We start from the raw sequence: 23,151 nt of genomic DNA, 5'->3' as shown, positions 1-23,151 counted from the left end.
GATAATGGGGCTCCTGAAGTAAAAGACGCGTGAGCTGAGATGCATCAACAAGCCATAGGTTGCTGCGTTCATAGGTTTGGAGCTGCCTTTCACCTGCATTTTTTTGCACAAAAATGTTTTGCTGCACTGAAGCTTGATTCATGCAGTCTGTGTTCCTTATAGCTGGTAACATCCTGAGGGCTCCCACTGTATTTATTGCAAAGTACTTAACAACTAACACCTTCTACTCAAGGATGCTGCAGCTGCCATCTGGACCAGAGGAGACTCGCTTTTCTCATCTGTACATCTCCAAATGGTTTGTGTTGTATTTACATTTGCCATCGTGAGCCCTGCCCTGAGCACAGCTGCTGTTTGCAGGGAAGGGGCTACACAGGAGCTTGCTGTTACCAAAAGTGAGCAATTTGTAGGCTCACAACAGCTGCTCTAACTCTGATCCATACCTGACTGAACTGAGGTTAGGAAGTTTGTTCCTGAATGCTGCTGGTGGGGGGGGAGGCAGGAACTGACTGGGTTAAATGCTGTTTTCTGTCAGAATGTGGAAATAACTTCGTGTCCCGATCCTTTCTCTGAGCAGGGGAAGTGCTCGCGCTCATCTCCCAGACAACGGGGCAGTACCCCGAGGAAAGACTGTTGTAACACAATGTTTAAATAAGCATTTAATTAGGATTCCATTAGTATTAATATTGCTTTCAATTCCAAAAAAAGTTAATTTCCACTTCTTTGTAGATATTTCAAAGTACAATATTAACTTCATACAAAATGAGCAATTAAGCAAACACCATTATTTCACATTTTACATTCTTCAAAAAATACAAATTCATATTTACTCTTTTTTTTTGGGTTTTGGAGATGCTCTTCCTTTGGAAGTACTGTACCTGTAACTAACATCTTCACATTGCTCAATGTAAGCACATTTGTTCCCATGTTTCATAGTTAAATAAATTCCTTTAATACCTTAAACACATTCTTGAAAAACTGGGGTTCCTTTCTTTTATCATCTCCAAGACCATTGCCCAGCTCCCCGTACGTGTCGAACAAAACGAAAGCAGTAAATAGACAGCCTATGGTTCCCCTGGACTCCCTGGTCTGACAGTTCTGCAGGTGTCGATGCCGAGGACGACTTCAGTTAACCAGCCAGGCCTGAGGTTAGCACGTCCCTGCCCGCCTCGCTGATGCTAGCGTGAAATAGAACAGCAACTGCAACTCTCTCCCCAAAACAAGGGTCCGGCAGATAGCTCTGGTTCGAAAAGCAAGTGGAAGGACACAAAGCTACGCGGCGAGAAACACCAGCTACTGTCGCTACGGTACTGCAAAAACATACCCTTGTGTTTTGCTGAAAAAGATTGTATGAAAAAAATTTCTTGTAAGAAAAAGTAGAAACTGCATTTAGTTGAGAAAAGTGTACACTGCATAACGAACCAAATTTTGGCCAGCTTGCACACCACCAAAAGCATGGTGTGGGATTTTTAAACTAGTTCCAAGAACACACACACTTAGACTATGTACACTACTACATAAATATCCAGTTTAATTTGCATTTCTCAGTGCAGACACAGAATCCAACTTCTAGAACATGGGATATATATCGAGACAAGACGCAAAAAAGTTAAAAGTTCAGCCCTGTCCATGAGTATCAACTACAGGTAACATTTATAAAAACTTGACGTTGCTTCCAAAATATGGTAAGGAGAAAATAGGTTACCAATTAAAAACTACGCGATCAGAAATTTGTAGGGTTTCTTAAAGACGTGCTTTTTTGTTTGTTTTTTTGTTTTTTTTTTTTGCCTTACGGTCCAAATCGACTCTCACAATTCTGTCCGGCTAGCTCCGATTACTACCGCAAAGGACTTTCCCCTCGTAGATCTCAACGCGTTTTACAGAGAAAAGTGTCAACTTCCTCATTTTACAGGGAGGAAACTGAGGCACGGAGAGGTTAAGTGTCCTGCCTGAGGTCGCAGAGCCAGCCAGCAGAACGAGGATCCCGACACCGAGGTCCCATCTGCTCTCCGTCCCGGCCCCGGCTGCCTCCCGTTTCAGCTGCCAGCTGCGTTTCCAACCCCACCCACCAGCAATAGCTCTTCATCTCCAATCAACTTCAAGGTCAATTACGCCCTAACAAATTTCCCCCAGCAGCTCCACAACCAGCAGGCCGCTCGTTAATTGGTTCTCCGAGCCGTGTTTCTAATCGGTGCAGGAAGAGTACTGTAAACAGTTCAACAACATTGCTGCAGTTGCAAAAACGGGAGCTGGGATGACTGCGGAAGCGCCATCCTCCGCAAAGTAAGGCAGAGAACAGGACATCAAAAACGATCTCGTGAAGACAGATTGTAAAGGTGCAACATGCCTGCTCCAGAACAGCTTGTCACTTCTGTTCACGCTCGTGGGACAGGAGAGGGGGGAGGATGAGGGAGGAGGCGAGGAACGGGGTCGGAGGAAGGTACGAATTCCCTACAGAAGTGACGAGCGGCTCCCCAGAAAGCGTGAGAGAAAAGGCCCGCTAAAGCACAGTGCTCTCCGTGGGATATTTGCATAGATTGGACGTTTGCTAGTGATGCATAATTCCTCTCGGGCACAGGCAGGGTAGGGCAACACGTCACCGAGCTAGTCACTAAATACGCTCCATCAGACAGACACAGACAGACCGACCACGTGGGACAATGATCTTTAGCTACAAGTATTGCACCAAGTTAAGTGCTCATCTTTGCACACCCCTGTTAACTTTTACTCAGAGCAAAAAATAAACTTTGTGAAAGTATATACAAAAGAAATTGCAGCAATTGGGTTAAAGATAAAATAACCTAAAGTGCATTTTAGATACCAGTATGAGGTTCTGCGAACTAGTCTTTCTGGACACAGTTAGCATTACAGAAGTGCCCAATTCGTACTTTGTTCTATAGAATTCAGTACCAGCATTTAAACAGTGCTGATTTTCCACCCCTCTACCAGCTACGAGCATGAAAAGCAACTTCTACAGCCTTCAGCTGCGTGCCAGGTTTGCTTGCTTGGGTCGCTGCTTGGCCACTACAGCTACCGACGGTGGCAATTAGACCCGTTCTACACGTTTAAGCTCCTGCACCCATCTAGAAACTCTAAGTAACCAAGTAAATCCCCACAAGCCACCAAAGAGCAAATCCTTTAACGCAGAACGACCCAGAGCAGTTCTGCTCTCTGACTGATCATTAAAGGGGTTTGGGAAATGCAGATTCCGCAGAGGGAGGGCACGCTGATCTCAGAGGCTCCAGCACACTTGCGGAACACACCCCTTTCTGGGAAAATCCAGCATCTTACCAGATCTGCAACGGCAGAAACTCCGTTCTCGATTAAAAATCTTATTGTGAATATGTGAAATGCCTGGGCAACGGGGGGAGAAGGCCGGAAAACTCCCTGGCACCGAGGATCTCGGGGCTTTGCTGTGACTGACTGCCTCCCCTTGCCAGCCGCTCACGCACCTCCTCCCAGCCGAGCGTGTGAACGACCACCCCAGCAGCACAGCGTTGGATCACACAGCACTGGGGATAACGCGAACGGCCGCTGCGAGACGTACCGGGCACGCGCAGCACGGAACGCTCGGGAAAACGGGCCGACAATTAAACAGCAGCAGCACGCAACTGTACGACGCAACGGGCGGGATGCACAGCTCGTGGCAGAGCAGGCTCTGCGCTCACAGAATCACGCTGCTTGACTCGTTACAAGCTCCAATGAGTTTCACCTAAATTGCAGCCCGTCTGACGCACACACAAGAGGGTAACTGCACACCCGAAGCACCCAGAAGTCAGCATAAACCTGGAACACATTGCTTTCCCTAAAACACCGACAGGAAACAGTAGCTGTGAAGAGAAAGCAGCAGACGGGTTAACCTCTAATCTCCACTCGGAAAGGATCTGAGCAGCATCCTACTGCTGCTAATTACTACACCTCCAAATTAGCTTCCAATTTCAAAGCCTTTGGTAGATGTTTGACTGATTTCTACCAGGAAGGAGTTTCTGAAGACGCTATCTGGCCTAAATCACCAAGTTTTAGGGGAACTAAGTCACGAGTAGCAAGACTAGCGAGGAAAAATGCTTCCCTGAAGGCTGGAAAGGCTCAGGAGAGGTTGCCAAACCCCCCAGCTGTCACATTTCGGGGCACATCTGGTACCCTTGTCCCCCTCAGAGAACACCCCACGACTCCAGGGGAACCTATGTGCTCCTGCGTTAGCAGACTCTCTCACACGCGCACACACATGCACGTCCACGCACCCTCAAACACCGCGACGCCGAGGGAAGGCAGGAGGCCACTCGGTGGCCTGTGCCCCCTGGTGAAGCCCCACGCACTCCAGGCACCTCTCACGCTCCTTCAAGGCCAAGCTCTACACGAGGGAACTGCGGGACACTCACCCGTGGGCAGACAGTCCCAGCCACGCAGACTTGAGGCTGTTTTTTTTTCCCGTGTTCAAAGCAGTTTCTTGCTGCCATGCAACCAAACTGCATCACAAAATGATACTGTAGGGGGAAAAAAAAAGAGAAAAAAAAAAACACACAGGGCCACCACCACGCTGTCCTCCAGGGCTACCATGACTAGAACAAAACATCAAATGCTTTGTCAATCCGCATTTCAAGGACGCAGACCTTACTGCTGCAGGACCCACATCCCCTCCGTGATGGGCTGCACAGCACCGCGGCTGGGCCAACGCTCAGAGAGGAAACACAATCAGCGCGTTTCCAGTTCAGTTGATGCCCCGAAGCTCGTCACTGCAATTAGCAAATCACCACGCGCTCTGCCCTAGTCGAGTGACACGACACGCAGCACAGCCTCTCCTCCCTCACATTCACCCTAGTGGCACAACCCTAGTTTCACCCTTCGGCGCTTAACAAGTGGAAAGGAGATGTCGGAGAGGTGAGGAGCCAGCCCCCTTCAGCCCACTTCCATCTGTGCCGTGGCAGTGCATTTGCAAGGGAATCGAAAGAGAGATAGCTTAAGCCACTGTTCCGGCTAAAACCGTGACAGTGACGGTGGTAAGGCTACACAGAGCATGTCACCAAGGGGTTAAAAACCTCCAAATCCTCAGGGATCCTGGGGAGGTCTGGCTGCATTCGTACGATTCTGTCCCCAGCAGGTGCAGCGAGCAGCTTTGATCAAATACGAGCAAAGAGCAGTGAAAGATCTCTAACCACTAGGAGTCTGCATTCCTAAATTTAGTGCACAGAGACACTCCCCGCTAATTGGCTTACAGTCGTTATCTTTGTATCTCACTAATAACAACACTGTAAACTGAATAAAGACTATTTAATATTCTTTCCTTTAACACAAAAAGACTGACAGGCAAAGCCATAAAGATGGATAAAGCACTATAAAATTACATCTTTTAAAATAATGCAGCATAAATAAACCATTTAGAATGAGACTGCATTTATTGCAACATTACAGGCTTTTTGGTGGAAGGGGGGTTTGTGTTTTATTTACCCTGAGTAGGTTAGAATATAGACTTTCAGTTTGATATGAAAAACTACTATGTCGTGTAACATCTTTTAGTCAAGAAATAGCCCCGTGCACAAAAGCTGGCATTGCAGTAGGTTGGAGGCAGATTCAGGCAGAAATCATATAGCTCAACAGAAAGGACGAAGCATTTCTGGAAAACTGAAGGAGAAACTCACTGAATTCAAACTGAATTTATGTCAAATCGTTCTGGAATTTTTCCTAGGTTTGTTCTTGACAAAAGATGATAGTAACCAGCAAAGGCACCATGCTCCTGATTAAACAGTCGGAGGGCTTGTTTAAGAGGATGACTTGTTTCTGAACAGAGCCAAGTAAATCAAAAGAGCAGCAGACACCGATCTGACTACGTCTGGAACTCACTGCATCCTTCAAAGAGAGGCAAAGAAAACAGACTCGTGCGTCTGAGCGAGCAGGGGCTCCAATTGTGTTTCCGTGTTGTGAAGCAGTGTATCTGCCAACACATCTCAAGTCCTAATGAAATTAGATGAACAGATCTATCAGGAGCACAAGCACCCCGTGCTCTGCTGAAATAAGCTCCCCGACAATTTCTGTAGGCTTTAGTAATAGCGTTAGTACAATGCAAATCCAGGCATCACCTCCCAACACAGTGATGTGACAATCACATTCCAAAAAAATTGCAGATAAATCACCTTCTACTACAATAAAACCATTTTCTGCTACAGCAATTTCCTTTCCCGGGCTCCCCTTATAGTGCATGGTTAGTATCAGACATAAGAGACAAAAGAAAATTATAGACCCAAGGAGTTGTAACAAAGACCCACTCGCTGCCAGTACCTTAAATTCCAAACATAAGTGATGTGCAATTGGAGACAAACTAACCCCCCTTTTTCTTTTTAAAATCTTTTTGCACACGAGTAACCTTAACTTCCGTGTTCACATATGACAAGCAAAAGTGACAGACAGTGCAGCCAAAACAGTTCATATATAACTTAGCTTTTTTTTTTTTGACTTTTCTTTTTTTAGATAGATTCTCAAAGATGGATGTACCTGGGATGTGACTAAGATGACATCTGTGAAGCAGAAATAAGCCACAAAACTTCCCGAGAGGAAGGAAAAAGAATCGATCCTTCAGTTTCTGCTTCTAAGGAGAAGGGTTTTACCCTCCAGGTGCAAAAGAAAATCTGGAACATCTTCATTTAGAGAAGCTGCTATTCAAACCAATTTCTTCCTCACCCTGCAGTAGTGCTTCAATTGGAATTATATTGGATGGGGTTTCAGGGCTTTGGAGGGACAGGTAGTCCGATACATCCATGGCACTTAATGTTTCAGTCTGTGAGTCTGAAGGGGTGACTATCTGACTGCTCTGCCCACACGAAGGAGAAGGGGAAGAGGAAGGAAAGGTCTGAGGCTGCAGCTGGGGAGCTGGCTGCTCCAAAGCTTTCGGTTCAGGTGAGGGACATTCCTTCTTACTGGTGGCTTTGTCCTTGGCAGAGTCTCGGCAGGCACACTGACACTGGCAGGCCTCCTCCTGCTTTATAATGATGACAGGAACGCTGAGACCAATCTGCTGAACAGGGCTTCCTGAAGGGGAAACAGAGTTCAAGACACACGTAACCAAAGTGCATAATTTCACCACGAGGAGAGACAAATCTTTGTTAGATTCGATCGTATACACCTTGCAGAAGAGATTACATGCTATTTTCTCAAGCACAACGAATACCCCTAGCAGATGACGAATAAATAAACGAGAGGTCCTCTCTCCTGATGAGCAGCCTGTACAGGCTGAACCCAGACATGAGAAGCCTGGTCTAAAGAGATCTTACCTATCTCTTTTGACTATAATTGATTTAGATTTGCAATACAATAATACTGTAGGGAAAGCACATTGTAGAACAGGACTTCCACGGCTGTGTATCAGTTAGATGAATCTCGCAGATAGTACTTACCAAAAACAATTGCTGAAGAACTGATTAAGTTTACCACTTTACTGCCCGTTTAATGTCTTCATTTAAAAGAACAAAACATAAATTATGTCCTTGCACTTGTCCGTTGTTCTTCTATGTATGTTCCATTAAAATACCATTCTACTTTTATGAAATATTTATTTTTATACAACACATCTTTTTATAAATCCTAGATCTAATTTATGGTTATCTTACAAGTTGTTAGAAAAATACTACAGGACAGGTCTCAGCACAAAGCTGTAAGTCTACTGATAACATTTAAAACCTCAGGAAGATTTTAAAAATTGAACGTTTTTCTTCAAGACTTCTGCAAGCAATTAAATCACCACAAATCCTGGTTAAGCTAACATTACTGCAAACAAGCAAAGAGAGAAAAGAAGGTTCCATGTCGAATGTGCTTACCTGTGTTGCCAGCTACTGGTAATGCAGTGGTAAAAAAAACCTTTTCTACTACTTTCGGAACTTGTGGCTTAAAGGAAAAAAAGAAAAAGAGAGCATGAGCTGATTCGAAACAAATTTCTACCGTTGAAAACTCCAAACAGCTACAAGCAAAAGAAACAGATATATATACACTTGCCAAAGAGAACACATAGGGAAACTAATACAAAAATTAGCATTTGGTTTGGTTCTCTGGTATGTTCTGGCTATTCCAAAACTAAGAGTAATATTTCAGTAGTCCTAAAGATGGGGAGTAATATCCCTCTGCACTACATGTCTGTTAACACAGCTTGTTTTGACAACTGAATGACTCAATTCTTAAATTGCCGCGCTTGCTCATGCTGCTTGTACTTGCAGTCATTCATTCTTACCTATTTGCAACTGACAAAACCTAAAGTTGGCAACAGTACTGCTTAAAGATAAAACACAGCCTTCAATATCCAGATTTACTGGAGAACCAGAAACATCCTGTTTTCCCAGAAAACATATTATCTTTATGAGGCTACATTACAAAGAGACAGAGATTACAAAATGTCTGAATGCTGAAATTTTACAGTGTCTTTTGTACTTGTCAAAAGAAATAGAATAAAAAACTTATTCTCAGGCCATATGGTGCAGTGTCCTGGATAAACCAGGTTGCTACCTTCTGTGAGAAGTTTGTCACTGGGCAGAAGAAGGAGAAAACAAGATTTCTGTGGGGATTTCAATGCATCTATTCTCTACTTATTTCTCTATTTTAGGGGCTGCATTGGTGACATGTTTATCAATATTAATACAATAAGCTTTATATAATACCGCATCCTGGTTTGGATCTTACAATTCCAGGTTTGATCCCCTTTTTTTTTCCCAAGGGGAAAGACCCTATGAGGAACAGGGATGGTTCAAGCTGTTTCAAAGCTAAGCTAGATATACTAACCATTTGTTCTTGGCTTTGTGGAGAACCAGTGGCACCATTTAATATCCATTGCAAGTTTTGCTCTCCCATGACAATGCTGGACTGTAGAATAGCGGCGCTTTGAGAAGGAGTAATTGTTATCGTTGGATTACTGGTCAGAACAGAGTTCGCACCAACAGGCACAGTCTGAACTACAGCCGGCAAGGGTTCAGTGGCACTTGGTGCTGTCGGGGCAGGTGCCCCAGCAACCACTGAAAGTCCTTGTACAACGGGCTGCGGTGGTGTCTGAGTGTGCTGCAGAAAGTCTTGGTGACTGGCTGGAAACTGTGTGCTGTGAGGAACAGGCACTTCTGGGGATTGTAAAACAGTTGCAGGATTTCCAAATGCAGCTTGCTGTGAGCTGGTTCCTATGGAGGGAGCAGCAGGTGCTGCTGAGGCTTGTAGTGCTGAATGCGAAGGCTCAGAGATGCCAAGCTGCAGTACAAGTGGAAGAGACAACGATGCTGAATCTCCTGCAGAAGGCGGAACAGCAGTGACTGAGTCTGCATGACCATTAAAAGCTTCAATCAAGGCAGCTGCCAAAAGAAACAAAGAAAATATATAAATACCTCAGTTCTCATAAGATCTGCATAAACAACCTTTCCAATAAACTTATCAGCTAGCTAATAGATTTTTGCTCAGTAAAGCACTACCACTTTTCACATTTTCAAACTAGTGCTCAAAACCAAACAATACTAGGCAATGAAATCTAAAAGTAGGTCCAAATTCAGGAAGCTGATAACACTGAGTAATACACACTAGCTGATCAGCCCCATAAGCCCTCTCTCCAAAGCCTTTTCATCAGCAGGCTCATACAGCTACATCAAGAGAGGAAGTTCAAAGATAACACAGACATGAAGTCCAAGAGCATCAACGTTGGCACTGTACACCAGCATGTGTAAATACACAGCCAGTTCCCCTGTCACTGCCCAAGTGTTACACCATCTGTGGATGTATTTCAACACAAAAATATTTCAACACTGAAGCTGAAGTTGTCGGTTTGCTACTTAAACTTATGTGGGGCAGTAGTCTTCAGTCTGAATTGCTGATTCAAACACTTGTACGCAGCGAGGGAAAACTGTCAAAAAACTCCCTCTTAAAATAGCGCAGCCACAATTTGTACCTGTCTGCTTAGAGTCTTCCTGATTTGTGGTATGATCTGGGCTCTGAAACATAGACTCAAAGATGCTTGCTGGTGAGATTGTGCTCAGGTCTTGTCCATGTGTCTGGAAAATAGAAAAGACAGGAAGATATCAGATAACATTCTATCCCAGGTCTCCATAAACTTTGCACAAATCCCAGCCAGGCAACATATCAATGTCAGAAACACATTCCCAGTTAACCAGCCACCTTCAGGAAAGGTACATAGTTCAGGTACCTAGCATAAAATGTAAAATGATGCTTAATTTTTATAACCCAAAATCAAATTTACCAACATAATGAGCAAATCCTTACAAAAATAAGCAAGTCCTTTAAAAGTCGAACATATTCTTCTCATATATACTTTGTTCAACCTTTATTTACTGTAATACTGTACTAGAAACCAAAACGGACATTAATTTGGTCTTGTTTTTCTGCAAAACCTTTTCTGGAGCAGAAATAAATAGCTCTGCTTAGATTATATCCTGAACTATGCACTGCTGTCACCCACACTGCTATCGGAACATAATATATCAAAAACCTGCATGCTGCTTCCATGTTGAAGCACAAAATAAGGACATAGTCTCATCAGCATATAATTTTCCTCCATGTAAAATTTAAGCTCAGTCAACAGTTAACTGCAAGCAAGAACATCATTACCGTAAAATCAGATGCTGAGCTTTTAAAAACAGCTTGATTTAATCACTGCATATTTTGGAAGAAAATCCTTCTCTCTCACTTGGCTATTCTGCTGTTAAGACGTCAGAGCCATTTGCAAAAAACAAGCCAAAGCTCTGTGCTGAAAGTGCCAGTAAAGTGCAATTGCTTCCTGAACAGGCTCTTCAAGTACTTACAAGTTTATTCACAGATGTGTTTGGGAAAAGATGCAATCTATTTAAATGACACCTGGCAGCTAATATTTAATAACCTAATTAGGTGACTGTGTCACTCAGCAGATTATTCTATACAAGTGACCCAACTTAATACCTAAAACCAAGATCTAAACAGGAAAGACCAGGGAACAAATCCAAACAGTGGGTATGAAGATGGTTTAAACATGTCATACTAGTTCTACTCCAGAGTAAGTTTTTCTTCTTCAGCAATAAAGATCTTACTCAGCTGTACAAAAACAATAGCTTGCCTTAATATTCGCTTATCTGTATTCCTGTCTGAAGCCTTCGAGAAGTGAGCTTGTCATGCTTAGTCTGGACATGTACAAACTCCCCCACTCAAACACAAGAAACATGCTAGATAGTGTATCTACTAGTTACCTGCTTCATTCCCTGCTCAGCTAGCTCTAATCCTACAGCTCAGAGCTGATCATAGCTGCGTCTCTGGCATATATCGGGTAGTACTGTAATATCTGATTTGTATATATTATTCACTTCAAACTGATTCATTCCGACCAAATGTTATTTTCATACTGAAAATGGATGCTAGAATTATTTTCTTTTGTGACAGAGTACGTCTCTTCCACTAGCGAAAGGGAAGTCTAAAGGACAGCATGCTGGAGCAAGTGAAACAGAAGCAACCAGTCATACATATCTAATCTGTGTTCCACTCAACAGGACAGATACGTTGTTAGGAAAAAAAACAAAACTCAAATTATGGGTGAGGCAATTCAGGGACAGTAACTCACTAGATTTGAGTTCTCCCGCAGTTCTGAATCTGTTGATATGAGGCTTAAGTCACTCAGACAGAGCGAGTGGCTTGTATCCTGTAAAGAAGAAAAAAAGAAGTGGGGTTAAATATTAAACAATAGTGGCAGAAATGTTTCAAATTACTTTTTAAAGTTCATCCAATATAAGCAGAGCTATTCTGTCTACACCAATTTAGTTTGTTGTTGTTGTTGTTTGTGTTTTTTTTTTTTAACCTATGGATAACCCTAGTCTCAGTTCTAAAATCTAAGGAACAATATTGCTAAGCAAAACTTATTTAGCTGCTCTCAAGGATCTTAACATCTCTCACATTGCTTTACAAAAAAATTAAGCAACCTAGAACTCCAAATTAGCATATGAGCAAAGCAGCCTGTAGAATATAAAAATCCAAGTCATTAACAGTTAGTGTTTATTTTACTTCACACACTTATTACATAGTGTTGAGTGAAACATAAGAATCTACAGGGAATAACATGATAATGTATACAACTGCCTATACACTTGTGCCAGTACTTGCTACAGTCATCCAAGCAGCAGCAGCCCAAGTGTTAATTTTAATGTGATTAAAATGAATACACAAACTTAGACATGCTTTTCTAAATAAAACTTCGTAACCAAATGCCGTGCTAGAAGTTTCAGAAATGCTGATGCCACTGCTTATTATCAGTGCACTGTAAACACAGCCTATGAGAAGAAAGCCTACACTTCCACCTTGAATGCCAGCAATTTCAGAATTGAAATTGAATTCTCAGTTCAAAAAAGAGAGGCTACCACCAGTGCCTTCATGGGAGATGGACATCGATTAGTTACAATTTCCTTTGAAAATCTCAGCTTTAAACGTTACACCTTTAAAACAAGTTATGGACCAAATAATCATTCCACCAAAGTAAGATTTTGTCTCTACCTAAACCAGAAGCATTAGGAAGAAGAGCTACTAACCTCAGACACATTGTTATTGGGAAGTGCATTATAGGAATGTCCTTTCTCATGACCTTTCATGTGACTCTTGAGACTATACTGTGTACTAAAAGTCTTCTCACAGCCATTACTGGGACAGAAGAAAGGTTTCTCCCCTATAGGCAGCAAAAACCAGACATAACAAACATACAAACTTACATAAGATACTTTTAAAGCACATAGAATAGCAACAGTATTTTATACAAATAGGGTTGTTTTTCTCCAACACAACTCGTTATGACAAAAAGCGAAACCTTAGCATAGGTTAAGTATAAGCAAACTCTTTCTGCACCAGAGCACATCTTGGTAAGAAAAAGAAGCACCTTGCTTTCTATACAAATTGCTACTTACGGCCAAGCCAGCAGCACCAACAGCTAACTGAAAGAGCAGTTCCTTAACTTGCTATCACAATGACCCTATTCAAAAGACTGGGTCCCACCTCATAAACAGTCTTAATGATACTCTGCAACACAGTCATAATTACTATACAACATGTTGGAACTTGTATGAATAGATTTGAGAGTCGTTATAATGCCACATAACACATTCATCATTCTTGGAAAGAGGCTTGTAAATAAAAGGTTCCATTTTATCAAGTGAACTGACACAAGAACAGAATGTTTAATTTCTGTGCATCACTGCTGACACATCTGTGAAACACGCTGATGAAATTCAAGACCTGTCAGGCACAAATGGAAGTGACTTTTCTCTGTGGTTCAGTTTCTTTGTTCTCAGTTGAAACATGAGCTGAATTTTTGATTGTCCACCCATTTTTCTATGTTATCAGTCTGCTTGATGCAGGTCATAGAGGAGAGTCAGGATATGTTTCTAGATAACTCTAGGAAAGAAGTGATTTATGGCTGACTCACTGAGTTACATCTATTTGCATAGCTGTATTTAACAGTCCTGAATGTATTGCGTAACTTAAAGAATAAAATCAATGGTGCCAAGACAGATCTAGAGTCTTTCTTTTTTTATAAACTACATCTAAATGTATAAAAAAAAAATACAACACTGCCCAATAGGAAAAATGTGTAATTAAATGTCCCTGCTAGGTTATTTTATAAGCAAGTTTAAATAGATATTAAGATTCTGAGAGTTAGTATAAACTGCGCAGGCTCAATAAAAGAAAAAAACAAATCTTTGGGACTTACCAGTATGTGTCCTAACATGTGTTTTGAGGTGGTGGCTTGCAGCAAAAGCCTTTCCACAGCCGTCATGCTCACACCTGAATGAGGCATCAGGGAAGAGTTAGAATCAGGCTTCTTTCATGCATTTGTTATAACCTCATGTCATGCTCTTCAAGTGTCACAGGACTCTGAAAGGTGGACTGACACCAGTCTCTGCTAGTACCAGGTACGTCCCTACAGCTGCTATGCATGCTGCACGGACTTATCTTAAAGAATAAAACCAATGGTACCAAGACTGGTCCCAGAAGAACCTTTCTTTTTTTATGAACTACATCTAAATGTAAAAAAAGAAAAAAAAAAACCAACACTGCCCAACAGGAAAAATGTGTAATTAAATGTCCTTGCTAGGTTATTTTATATGCAAGCAGAACTCTGAATGTGACTTTAAAAGTCAAGCATGAAGTCGTCATTTGGGGTTACAGGGGTCTCCTTCGTGGAATAAACTCTACTTCATAACAGACAAACAACAACATGTTTTAGAACTTTTATCTTGGGATACACTTAGGTCCAAAAAAATTCTCCTAGCTTGACTATTCCGGTCACTTGAAGACAGTTACTTCACCCACTTTTACAGATAACTAAGAGCACTCTAGAAGAAAAATGCTCAAATGCTAGTCTTCTTTTTTAATGGGAATAATTTTTCACTAATGACAGTAATAGCTGCCACTTGGCACAGGCGATCCATTACAGAAGTTCTAGAGAAGCAAAAATTGCCACCCAGCAACCTACCGAAATGGCTTTTCTCCTGTGTGTGTTCGAATGTGCTTCCTCAGGTCACTGTGCGTTGTGAAGTATTTACTGCAGCCTTCTGATTCACAGTTAAATGTTTTCCCTGTGTGAAGCCTCTGATGTGCTTTCAACCTAAAAAGCATGCAAAAAAAAAAATCCCTTTTATGGTCTGTAGTGCAAACCAGCCCCTCTCTGAGGCGAGCAAGCCATTCATTTAAACGTGAGGACAGGATTAAAGGCTTAATGTAAGTAATTGATATCACTCCCAAAGTCCTCACACAAATCTGAGAATTCCTTGTCTTTGTGCACCATCTTCAGTACTACCATAAAACAAATAAACTAAGTATGTTATTACAAGCTCATCATCCTGGATGGTTATACCATCTTGGTATAGCTTTTTCCCTTTTTGTGGGGTTTTTATTTGCATCTGTACTTGGAAAAATGATAACAATTGTATTCAGACACAAACAAAAAGTAGATGTAACTTGCAAAACAGCAGCAGCCATGTCTACGAGAGAGAGACGCAGAGAATCCCTACCTATACAGTGTATTGAATGCCTTTTCACAGCCCTGCACATCACATTCAAACGGCTTTTCCTTAGTGTGCACTCGAACGTGGATTTTGAGGCTGTAGGAGGTAAGAAAGGCTTTGCCACAGCCTTCTTGATTGCAGACAAAGGTGTATTCCCCGCGATGCGTCTTTTGGTGAGTGCGCAGGTTTCCGGCAGTGCTATAGGTGCGCGGACAGCCCTCGAAGGTGCACTGGTATCTCTTAACCTGGGAGACAAAATGATGCACGCTTAATTTTTAAGCATTTCTAGAATCCAGGCAGGGTAGAACGCCAGTTAAACATCAAAGACGACGTGATAGATTCTGACTTAAAAGGTGAAAAAAAAAGGAAGAAATTGCAGTTTAATCATCAGACTAATTAATACTTCTGCTGTACTATGCGAAGAAGAGTGGCACACGTTGGAGAGCAGGCTGACCTTAGAGAAGAATAGGAAACTAATAGAAGAGGGGAAAAAAATAATTCAAAATAAATCTACTTAGAAATCAATAGTTGAAAAGGACCCAAATAGGCTACCAAACCCAGCCGCTGGTCTCATATGCAGCATCTGTATTTCACTCCGGTGCTTACAGCAGAGCTCCTATTAATGGATGAAGAAAAAGGAAGAGGAACCTTAACACCCTGAATGAGAACCACAGTTTTCAAAATCTCCTACAGCCTCCATCGGACCATTTATTACCTAATTTTATCTCAAAGGCAGCCTTCGTTGTGCTTTGTTCTTCTCTTCTGCTTTTACTTAACCAGTAAATGCCTGAAGTGCAGGGACTCAGACAAGGTGCTTTCCGTCACAGGTCCGTGTCACAGATTCTCAGCCAGCTATCTCCATCACCAGGCAGCAGTTTCACACTGAACTAGACCTGACAGCCTTCCCAGCCTCTGCTACGGGCAGAAAAAGACCACGTAAGAAGCTTCCTGTGTGCAAGTCATCATGCTTAATTAAATTGCAGTCTCTCTTGTGAAGTAGAAGGAATAAGCCATCTGATATGCTCGAATAATCTCCCTCCAACATTAATTATCAGACTGACGGCTTTCATTTGACTGCTGCCGTTGAGAAACCTTAACATCTAAAAGTAATTACAGAGCCCAGGAGAGGATTTGAGGGCTGACAGGGAAGCAGCATAAGAGCATTCCAAAAGATGTTGATTCTGAAACGTTTAAAAAGGCGATGCAAAGTCACAACAGAGGAGCAGAAACTTGCAGGTCTAGTAGCGTTAACGACTAGACGGGAGGAAAATCTAGCAGGACACAGTCAGCAGTCCTCTTTTCCAAGGTACAACCTGACGGTACCCAGCATTGCTGCTTAGAAAAGGCTGCAGGCTGTCTTCAGAAAATAAAACCACAGATACTGAATTGTGGCTTGATACCAGGAGAAGCCGATGAGCCTGTACATGACCCACATGAACACGGGTTTCTACCCATCTCACGTCTCAACAGCCGTCCTTTGCTTTTTGCTTTATATATACGCCCATCAGAAAGGAGCATCTGAAACTCATTGTTTTATTACCACAGCTTGGGGGGTGAAAACAAACTGACACAGGACCCCTTGACCTGTGCTCAGGTAACTTTAAAATCACTTTAGTTGTAGTCACACTCCTGTCAGAAATATCTGGAAGTTCAGTGGGTGCCATAAGCAGTAGGACACCAGAAGCACATCGTTCTTGTGTGCCTAAGAAAGAACTGAGTATTTGTTAATCCTTTCACAAAATAAGTAATTTGGTTAACGCTTTGTGTAATACCACATCAGCGAAGGAACGGGCCCTCAGTAAAAGCTTTATGAGATCTCCAAATGACCCTACAACGCACTGTTTTGTCCAAAACTCGTCTCCCATTCATGTTACACAATGTTGTAAGAACAAGGAGAATGGAGGGGATCTGAAACACATTATTTAGGATGCTAGCAGTTGTTGGCACTGTTGAGGACTGTATCAGTGCTAGAGGGTCCAAAGGAAGGTCCAAAGGAACAGCCCTTAGTGCTGTCAAGGGAGCCACACATGCTCAGCATTTCCTTTTAAGAACATGACTGCTAGATCCCAGCCCAACGACATGAGGACATCTAAATAGCCTTCCAGGAAGCAGCGTGGTCAGACAGGACCCTGGCATAAACACAAACACTCATTTTAATTGGGGTTAAGGGCAGACGAGTAAATAGTCTTAGATACACCGACCTATTTTCCCTGTTTCATAGGGTATGAAATTGTTAGGATTGATTCAAGAAAGCTTTATGAAATGTGTGTGGACAGGAGCTGCAAAATCTCTCGCATAGCCTCGAGCCGTAGCCTCGTGTTGGTATCACAGCTGCAGGCTGCCATTTACCTACACCTGCGTTTGATAAAACCTTGCTGTTTGGAGAACATTAAAGCAGGTTACATGTACAAGAACACAAATATCCTGACTATGACACTAGAAAGACCTAAGACTAAAGTAACTAGCAGCAGTTTTCACTCTGGGTAGTGCTGAATTAACTCCTGCCTCGTGTGTATCTGATGCTAACAGCAGTTTGCTCACTGCAGGTGAGTTTTCCAGGCTTCGATATCAACGCTCGTCTCACTACTTGATTAATCCAGGGCGAGACTTTACTCCGAACTGGAGCCTTGACCCGACAATTGCTCGGCCAAACAGCAGCTCTCCGTGCCTCTCCAGTTGTGCGTGACAGCTGAGAAGCAACATTACCCCCAGAACTGTAGCCACCGTGACACACACTTAGCTGTCACAAAGCACAAGGGGGGAGGAAAGGAGAGCTAAAGAAGTTACACGGGATGCAGAAGAGAGAGAACAAGTCTAAACTAAGCTTTTTGCCACAGAGGAAGAAATAGTATGGGTGACTGTCTAACAATAAGGGGCTTATTAAAAACTACAGCTGAAAAGACTTGCCAGAATAAAGACTTTCCTTTTTCAGAATATCATCTTCTTTCAATCCTCACTACGTTTCCATCTAGCAGTGGAGACTGGATTTGGTTTCTTGTTTTAAAAAGGGACACAGAAGAGGACCTACTGTACACGTAACTGCAAAAGCTTTAAATAATTAAAAAAAGCTACTGGAGACATGATTCAGTTTCTTCTGACACTGTATTTGTTTCAAGATAGGGTTTTCCTTTTATTTCTAAAGACACTAGCTACCTCAGCTGCTCTCCATGCAGGGAAGGTGATGAATTCTTATGAGATCATGTAGTACGGTGTCATGTTTGCACTCAGGACTTGACAGCCTACCATGGAATTCACAGGCTGGAGCTAAACCTTCCTCCTCTGACCCAAGGTTGACTCTAAAGCATTCCACTTACTACAGTGTTACTAACCCAGAAATGCACGTGTGCGACTGCCCTCGCAGTGGTGTGCTGCACCAACTCCTGCTGTCAGCGTGGGCACCTACAACTGCTGCGATTGTGAACAGCACGGTAATAAAAAAAAAACACACGAATGTTCTTCCACACAAGGAAATTGAAAAGTTTTGGAGATCTTCACATTCTTATCTGGTCACTTTGTATTATTAAAAGCAGCCTCGAGGGAAGGACAGTAATTTAAGTGTAAAACAACCCACCCTCCAAATCAGCTGAAGTTGTCAACAAATATCTGGGCATCACAATACGGTTACACAACGATTAATGCATTCGGTTGTGTGTTGAGGCTACCAAAACACAAGGAAGAGCATGGGCTGGTAAAACACAGACACAAGGGCAGAAAGTACATTTTATTACATCAAAGCGTGCAGATTACCTTCAGGGATCGTCAGATTCAGCACGGTTTGTATCAGTGCTGAGGGAAACGCTCCCCTTTAGAGTGTCAAGGCAGCTGTTGGTTAACATTTTACACAGCGCGTTACAGGATATTCCCACAGCAAAAGGGAATAACACAGATGTGAGCTACCTAAAACTCAGACGAGGAGTCTAAGAAGCCTTCTGTGTCTTTACATTTACGCCTAGACAGTGAGAGGAAGAGGAGAATATTTATTAATTAATGACTAGGGATCTGGTCCCTGGCTGCTGATGCGCTTCTCAAAGGAAGGCGGTGGTGACACTTCCAGCGTAACGGTGGGACTACGGCAGAGGCCTTGCAGTCCTCCCCTTTTCTCAAAGACCAAACCTTTATTGCATGAACAGGAGGACACCGCAGACAGGAGCGATGTTAAAACCGCATTATAAGCAGATAAAACTTGTACAGCAGCAGAGCATTTAATTCTCTTTTCACATTAGGAACTCGAGCACATCACACAAGCGTTACACACACAGAGCGACGCAGATATTGACCACGAAGGGCTGGCGGTTACAGCAGCGAGAACCCGGGACCGGCGCCACATGCAAGCGACAACAACAGAAAAGAAACACGGCAGCGACAGAAAACACAGGTGGCTGGGATACGGAGCACAAGAGATAGGTTGCTTTGGAGATAAAGGCCGGGGCTGTAGCAGGTAAGCTTTTTGCAGAGGACAGCGTGCTACTTGGGAGATGCACCAGAGGGAAGCTGGAAGAGGCTTAACGAAGCGTTTGCCTTACAAGTAGGAGCTAATTGTCCAGTAATCAACGAGGCTGTCAAGAGCTGAGCCTGTCACACTGACCAAAGGCCACTTACATTGCTGTTTGCCTTTAGCTCATCTCAAGTTCCGGAGATTCCCCTTAAATTTGTATTTTTTCTTGTGTCATCGCTGAACAAAACCAAATCAATGAAACTGAAATAGAAGGCTACAATCACGGGTATTCTTACGGACAATTATGAGAAAAGCGTATTGCAACACAAGGAAGTTGAAGGGACTTAAGGGAGTGTAACACTTCCTTCATAGGTGTCTAAGACTGACTTGAAAGTTTAGGACTTTAAAGCATTTCTCTCAATGGTTAGAACCGCCTCAGATGTTTTGGAAGTACCCAATAATCGGACTGCTGGCACTCAGAGCTGAGCCAAAGGCGCAGGAGTTTTAAAGCTTTTTTTTCCTCCTGACAACTTAACAACCATCTGAAATAATGGAACAAAAAGGGGTTTTACAAGATGGAAGAGATTCTGCTTCCTTAGGGCTTATTTCCACTTATTTCACATCATGGCATAATTCCTTCCCCCGGCTAGAAAATTAAGCCAAGAGCTGGAAAATAAATTCGGACAAAGAACTTCACCAGGCAGTTCCAGGTCTCGCAAGGCTTTGTTAAAAGGGCAGGGTGAAGAAATAAAGCAGGCTAATCGCATGGGTAAAGTCATCAACCCCAATTCAGCTAGCACACACTGTTCTCACACATTGCCGATTGCAAGCTGATCCTTCTACAAAAAGAAAAGAAAATACTGGCATGACTGACACACCAACATTAAACACTTTAGCAGCTAAGGAGGCAGGATTCAGTAGCTACTAATGCGAATAATAATTGAGCAAAAGAAGTTCCTTAGGCTTAAACGGGTTTACGGAACAAACCTTGGTCCAGAAGTTTCGTGACTAATTGCAAAGCCGACCTCCCACAGCCACGTTTCCTTGCTGCTGTGCGAGTGCTAATCAAGGTTCCCCGCTAATCTACATTATTCAGAGCATTCAAACCTAGCTTCCTTCCTAACAGAGGCTCGTTTCAGCAGTCCTCGCTCACGCTATCGGTTACACTACCAGTCAACGCTTCTACCCCCAACCCTAGCAAAGACACTTGAATAAATTTAACTCCAAACAAGGTCCAAAAAAGTAGCAGTCAGTTGTTAAAAATGCCTTGGCGTTGCAGGCAACCGTGTATTGCTTTTGCACCTAAGCAGTAAGAAACCTCCAAGCTTTCATCACCACTCCGCATGCAGGCAGAATTCATCAGGGAAACAGAATTAAAAGCAGTTTCTATTTTAAATATATAAACTTGCTTCAGCTGGTACTCTGAATTTTCTCCTCAGTTCCCCTGTGAGCGACACAGTAAAGCTACAAAGCAATTTTAAGTTTGGCATCTTTGGCTTCATATTTCGGCTATTTCAAATAGGGCAGAATTTAATCAGCAATTTGGACGTGCTTTGCTCAGGAACAGGGATCTCCACAGAACAGAATTCACGTTCTTTTTACTTGTCTCTGAACTCAGAAAATAGTTCTACAACTAATAAACGGCCACGAAAAATCACATATGCTACCAACGTAGATGGGTTTTTGTTGCCCCGTCCTCCTGCTACCTAGAGCGTCACCAGATACCAAGAAGCACTTCCTGGCTGCTTCACAAGAGAGCAGCAGGACGTGAAAGCGAAAACTGATGACGTTTGCAGCTATGCTGCTGATGCACCAACCTGTGGGACACAGTCACGCCTACCTGCACAGGGCACTCCTGGCACTAACAGTAACAGCAGGCGCAAGGGAGTAACTCCAGAGAACTAACTAGACACGAACCTTTAAGAACAGGGGAATTTGCCGCCTGCCTCCTGGCAGAAACATGTTGTCAAAGCATTTGAGTCCACCAGCTAAAAACTACTCAAAACGATCGCGAAGTTTAGAAACGCTTTTGGCTACTTACTTCTTTAAGCTTAGTTTCCGGGCATTCAGACTGCAAAGTGAGTGTTGCTCCTTCGATATTTCGTGGCATAGGAGTCGAACCAGGATTTATCGTCAGGTGAATCTGATCCGGAGAAATTATATGTTGCACATAACCCTGGGACATTCCTTCATGATCTGCTATTAAATGAAATCCTTCTTCATGACCCTCGGGTAAAAAAGGCAAGTGATCGCTACACTGTCCTTCATCCTCATCGTCCTCCAACACGCCGTGGTCCTGCTCTATGAGAACAGTCGTCCTGTCGTACACCGTCCCGGACGAGGAGGAGACCAGCCCGTTTTTATCGGCGAACCTCATCCCGCCGTCCTCCCGGCTCAATTCCTCCTCCTCCGCCTCGCAGCACAGCGCGGTGCCCTCGGGGCTGTTCTCCCCCATGGCTCCCCCGCCGCTCACTGCGATATCCTCAGGCTGGGCCGCGACAGCTCATCTGCAACGGAGGGGCAGGACGGGGAGGGGGTCAGGGGGGGCCGGGCCCAGCCTCGAAACCCCCTCAGGGACCGCCCCGGGTGGCGGCCCCGGGCCACGGGCGGCTCCTCACGGATCTCCCTCTCCCCCCCCCCCCCCCCCGCCACCCCCGGGCCTCGAACGGCCGAGCCCCGCCGAGAGCCGCCCCCAGGGCTCTCACGGCGTTCTCCCCCCCGCCCTCGCCCCGCGGCTCAAGCCCCGGGGGCCGCCCCCCGCCGCCCCCCGGCCGCGCTCACCGAGCCCCCGGCAGCGGCGGCGGCTCCTTCCCCGCCCCGGCGGCACCATGATTCCAGCGCACTCACTTCCGCTTCCGCCCGCGCGCGGCACGCCGGGAGCGCCGCGCCCGCCGCGGGGGCTGGCGGGAAGGGGGAAGGGTGGGGCCGCGCCCCAGCGCTTGGCCTCCGAGAGGGAGGCCCCGGGTTCGAGTCCCGAGCACAACTTGAGGCCATTCCCTCTGGTCCTCTCCCTGGTTACCTGTGCGAAGAGGCCGACCCCAGCTCCCCACACCTCCCTTTCAGGCAGCTGCAGAGAGCAACGAGGTCTGCCCTGAGCCTCCTCTTCTCCAGACCAAACACCCCCAGTTCCCTCAGCCGCTCCTCACAGGACTTGTGCTCCAGGCCCTTCACCAGCCCCGTAGCCCTTCTCTGGACATGTTACAGGGCCTCGATGTCCTTCTTGTGCTGAGGGGCCCAAAACTGAACACAGCACTCGAGGTGCGGCCTCACCAGAGCTGAGGACAGGGGGACGATCACCTCCCTGGTGTGCTGGCTCCACTATTCCCGATACAAACCCGGATGCCGTTGGCCTTCTTGGCCACCTGGGCACACTGCTGGCTCCAGTCCCCCTGCCATGGGAGGGGCAATATCTTTGAACCGTATGCCTGAGCACAAAAAGCTCTAGCTGAGGCCATAACTGGTGCTCAGCTCATCTTGTCTGTGCCTGCAGCTGCCCTGGCTCAGCACTGTGGGCATCAGCCGGCATCTGTTTTTGAAATGACAGGTTTGCAAGAAACTGTTTTTTTTCACCTTGACTGGATCACTGCCCCATGTTGCTGCATGTTCTCGCAGGGTTAGAGTACTGGGGAAAGCACAGAAATATTCATATAATACATCTGCTTTGCTACCACAGCCAATGTACTACTGGAAGTACTGTGGACTGGATCTGCTCCCTGCCTTTTACAGGTGTGACCAAAA

General features: G+C 44.3%; 1 protein-coding gene across 1 annotated transcript; it reads right to left on the bottom strand.

The window, feature by feature from the left end:
- Window positions 1–5,248: 5,248 nt before the first annotated feature.
- On the bottom strand, window positions 5,249–23,096 carry MTF1 (metal regulatory transcription factor 1). Its single transcript, XM_083810327.1, has 11 exons — window positions 22,195–23,096; window positions 21,455–21,920; window positions 14,985–15,223; window positions 14,447–14,578; window positions 13,682–13,755; window positions 12,510–12,643; window positions 11,552–11,629; window positions 9,896–9,998; window positions 8,755–9,308; window positions 7,803–7,869; window positions 5,249–7,017 (listed from the first exon to the last, which is right to left on the bottom strand). Exons 2-11 carry the CDS (start codon window positions 21,866–21,868, stop codon window positions 6,629–6,631), a joined length of 2,184 nt encoding a protein of 727 aa, XP_083666453.1. The 5' UTR covers window positions 21,869–21,920; window positions 22,195–23,096; the 3' UTR covers window positions 5,249–6,628.
- Window positions 23,097–23,151: the final 55 nt, after the last annotated feature.

The sequence above is a fragment of the Anser anser genome (genome assembly GCF_964211835.1).
Source record: "Anser anser genome assembly, chromosome: 24".
In the NCBI taxonomy this organism is placed as follows: domain Eukaryota; kingdom Metazoa; phylum Chordata; class Aves; order Anseriformes; family Anatidae; genus Anser; species Anser anser.
Note: the sequence above shows the minus strand (reverse complement) of the source record. Positions and strands in the feature narration are given on the sequence as shown.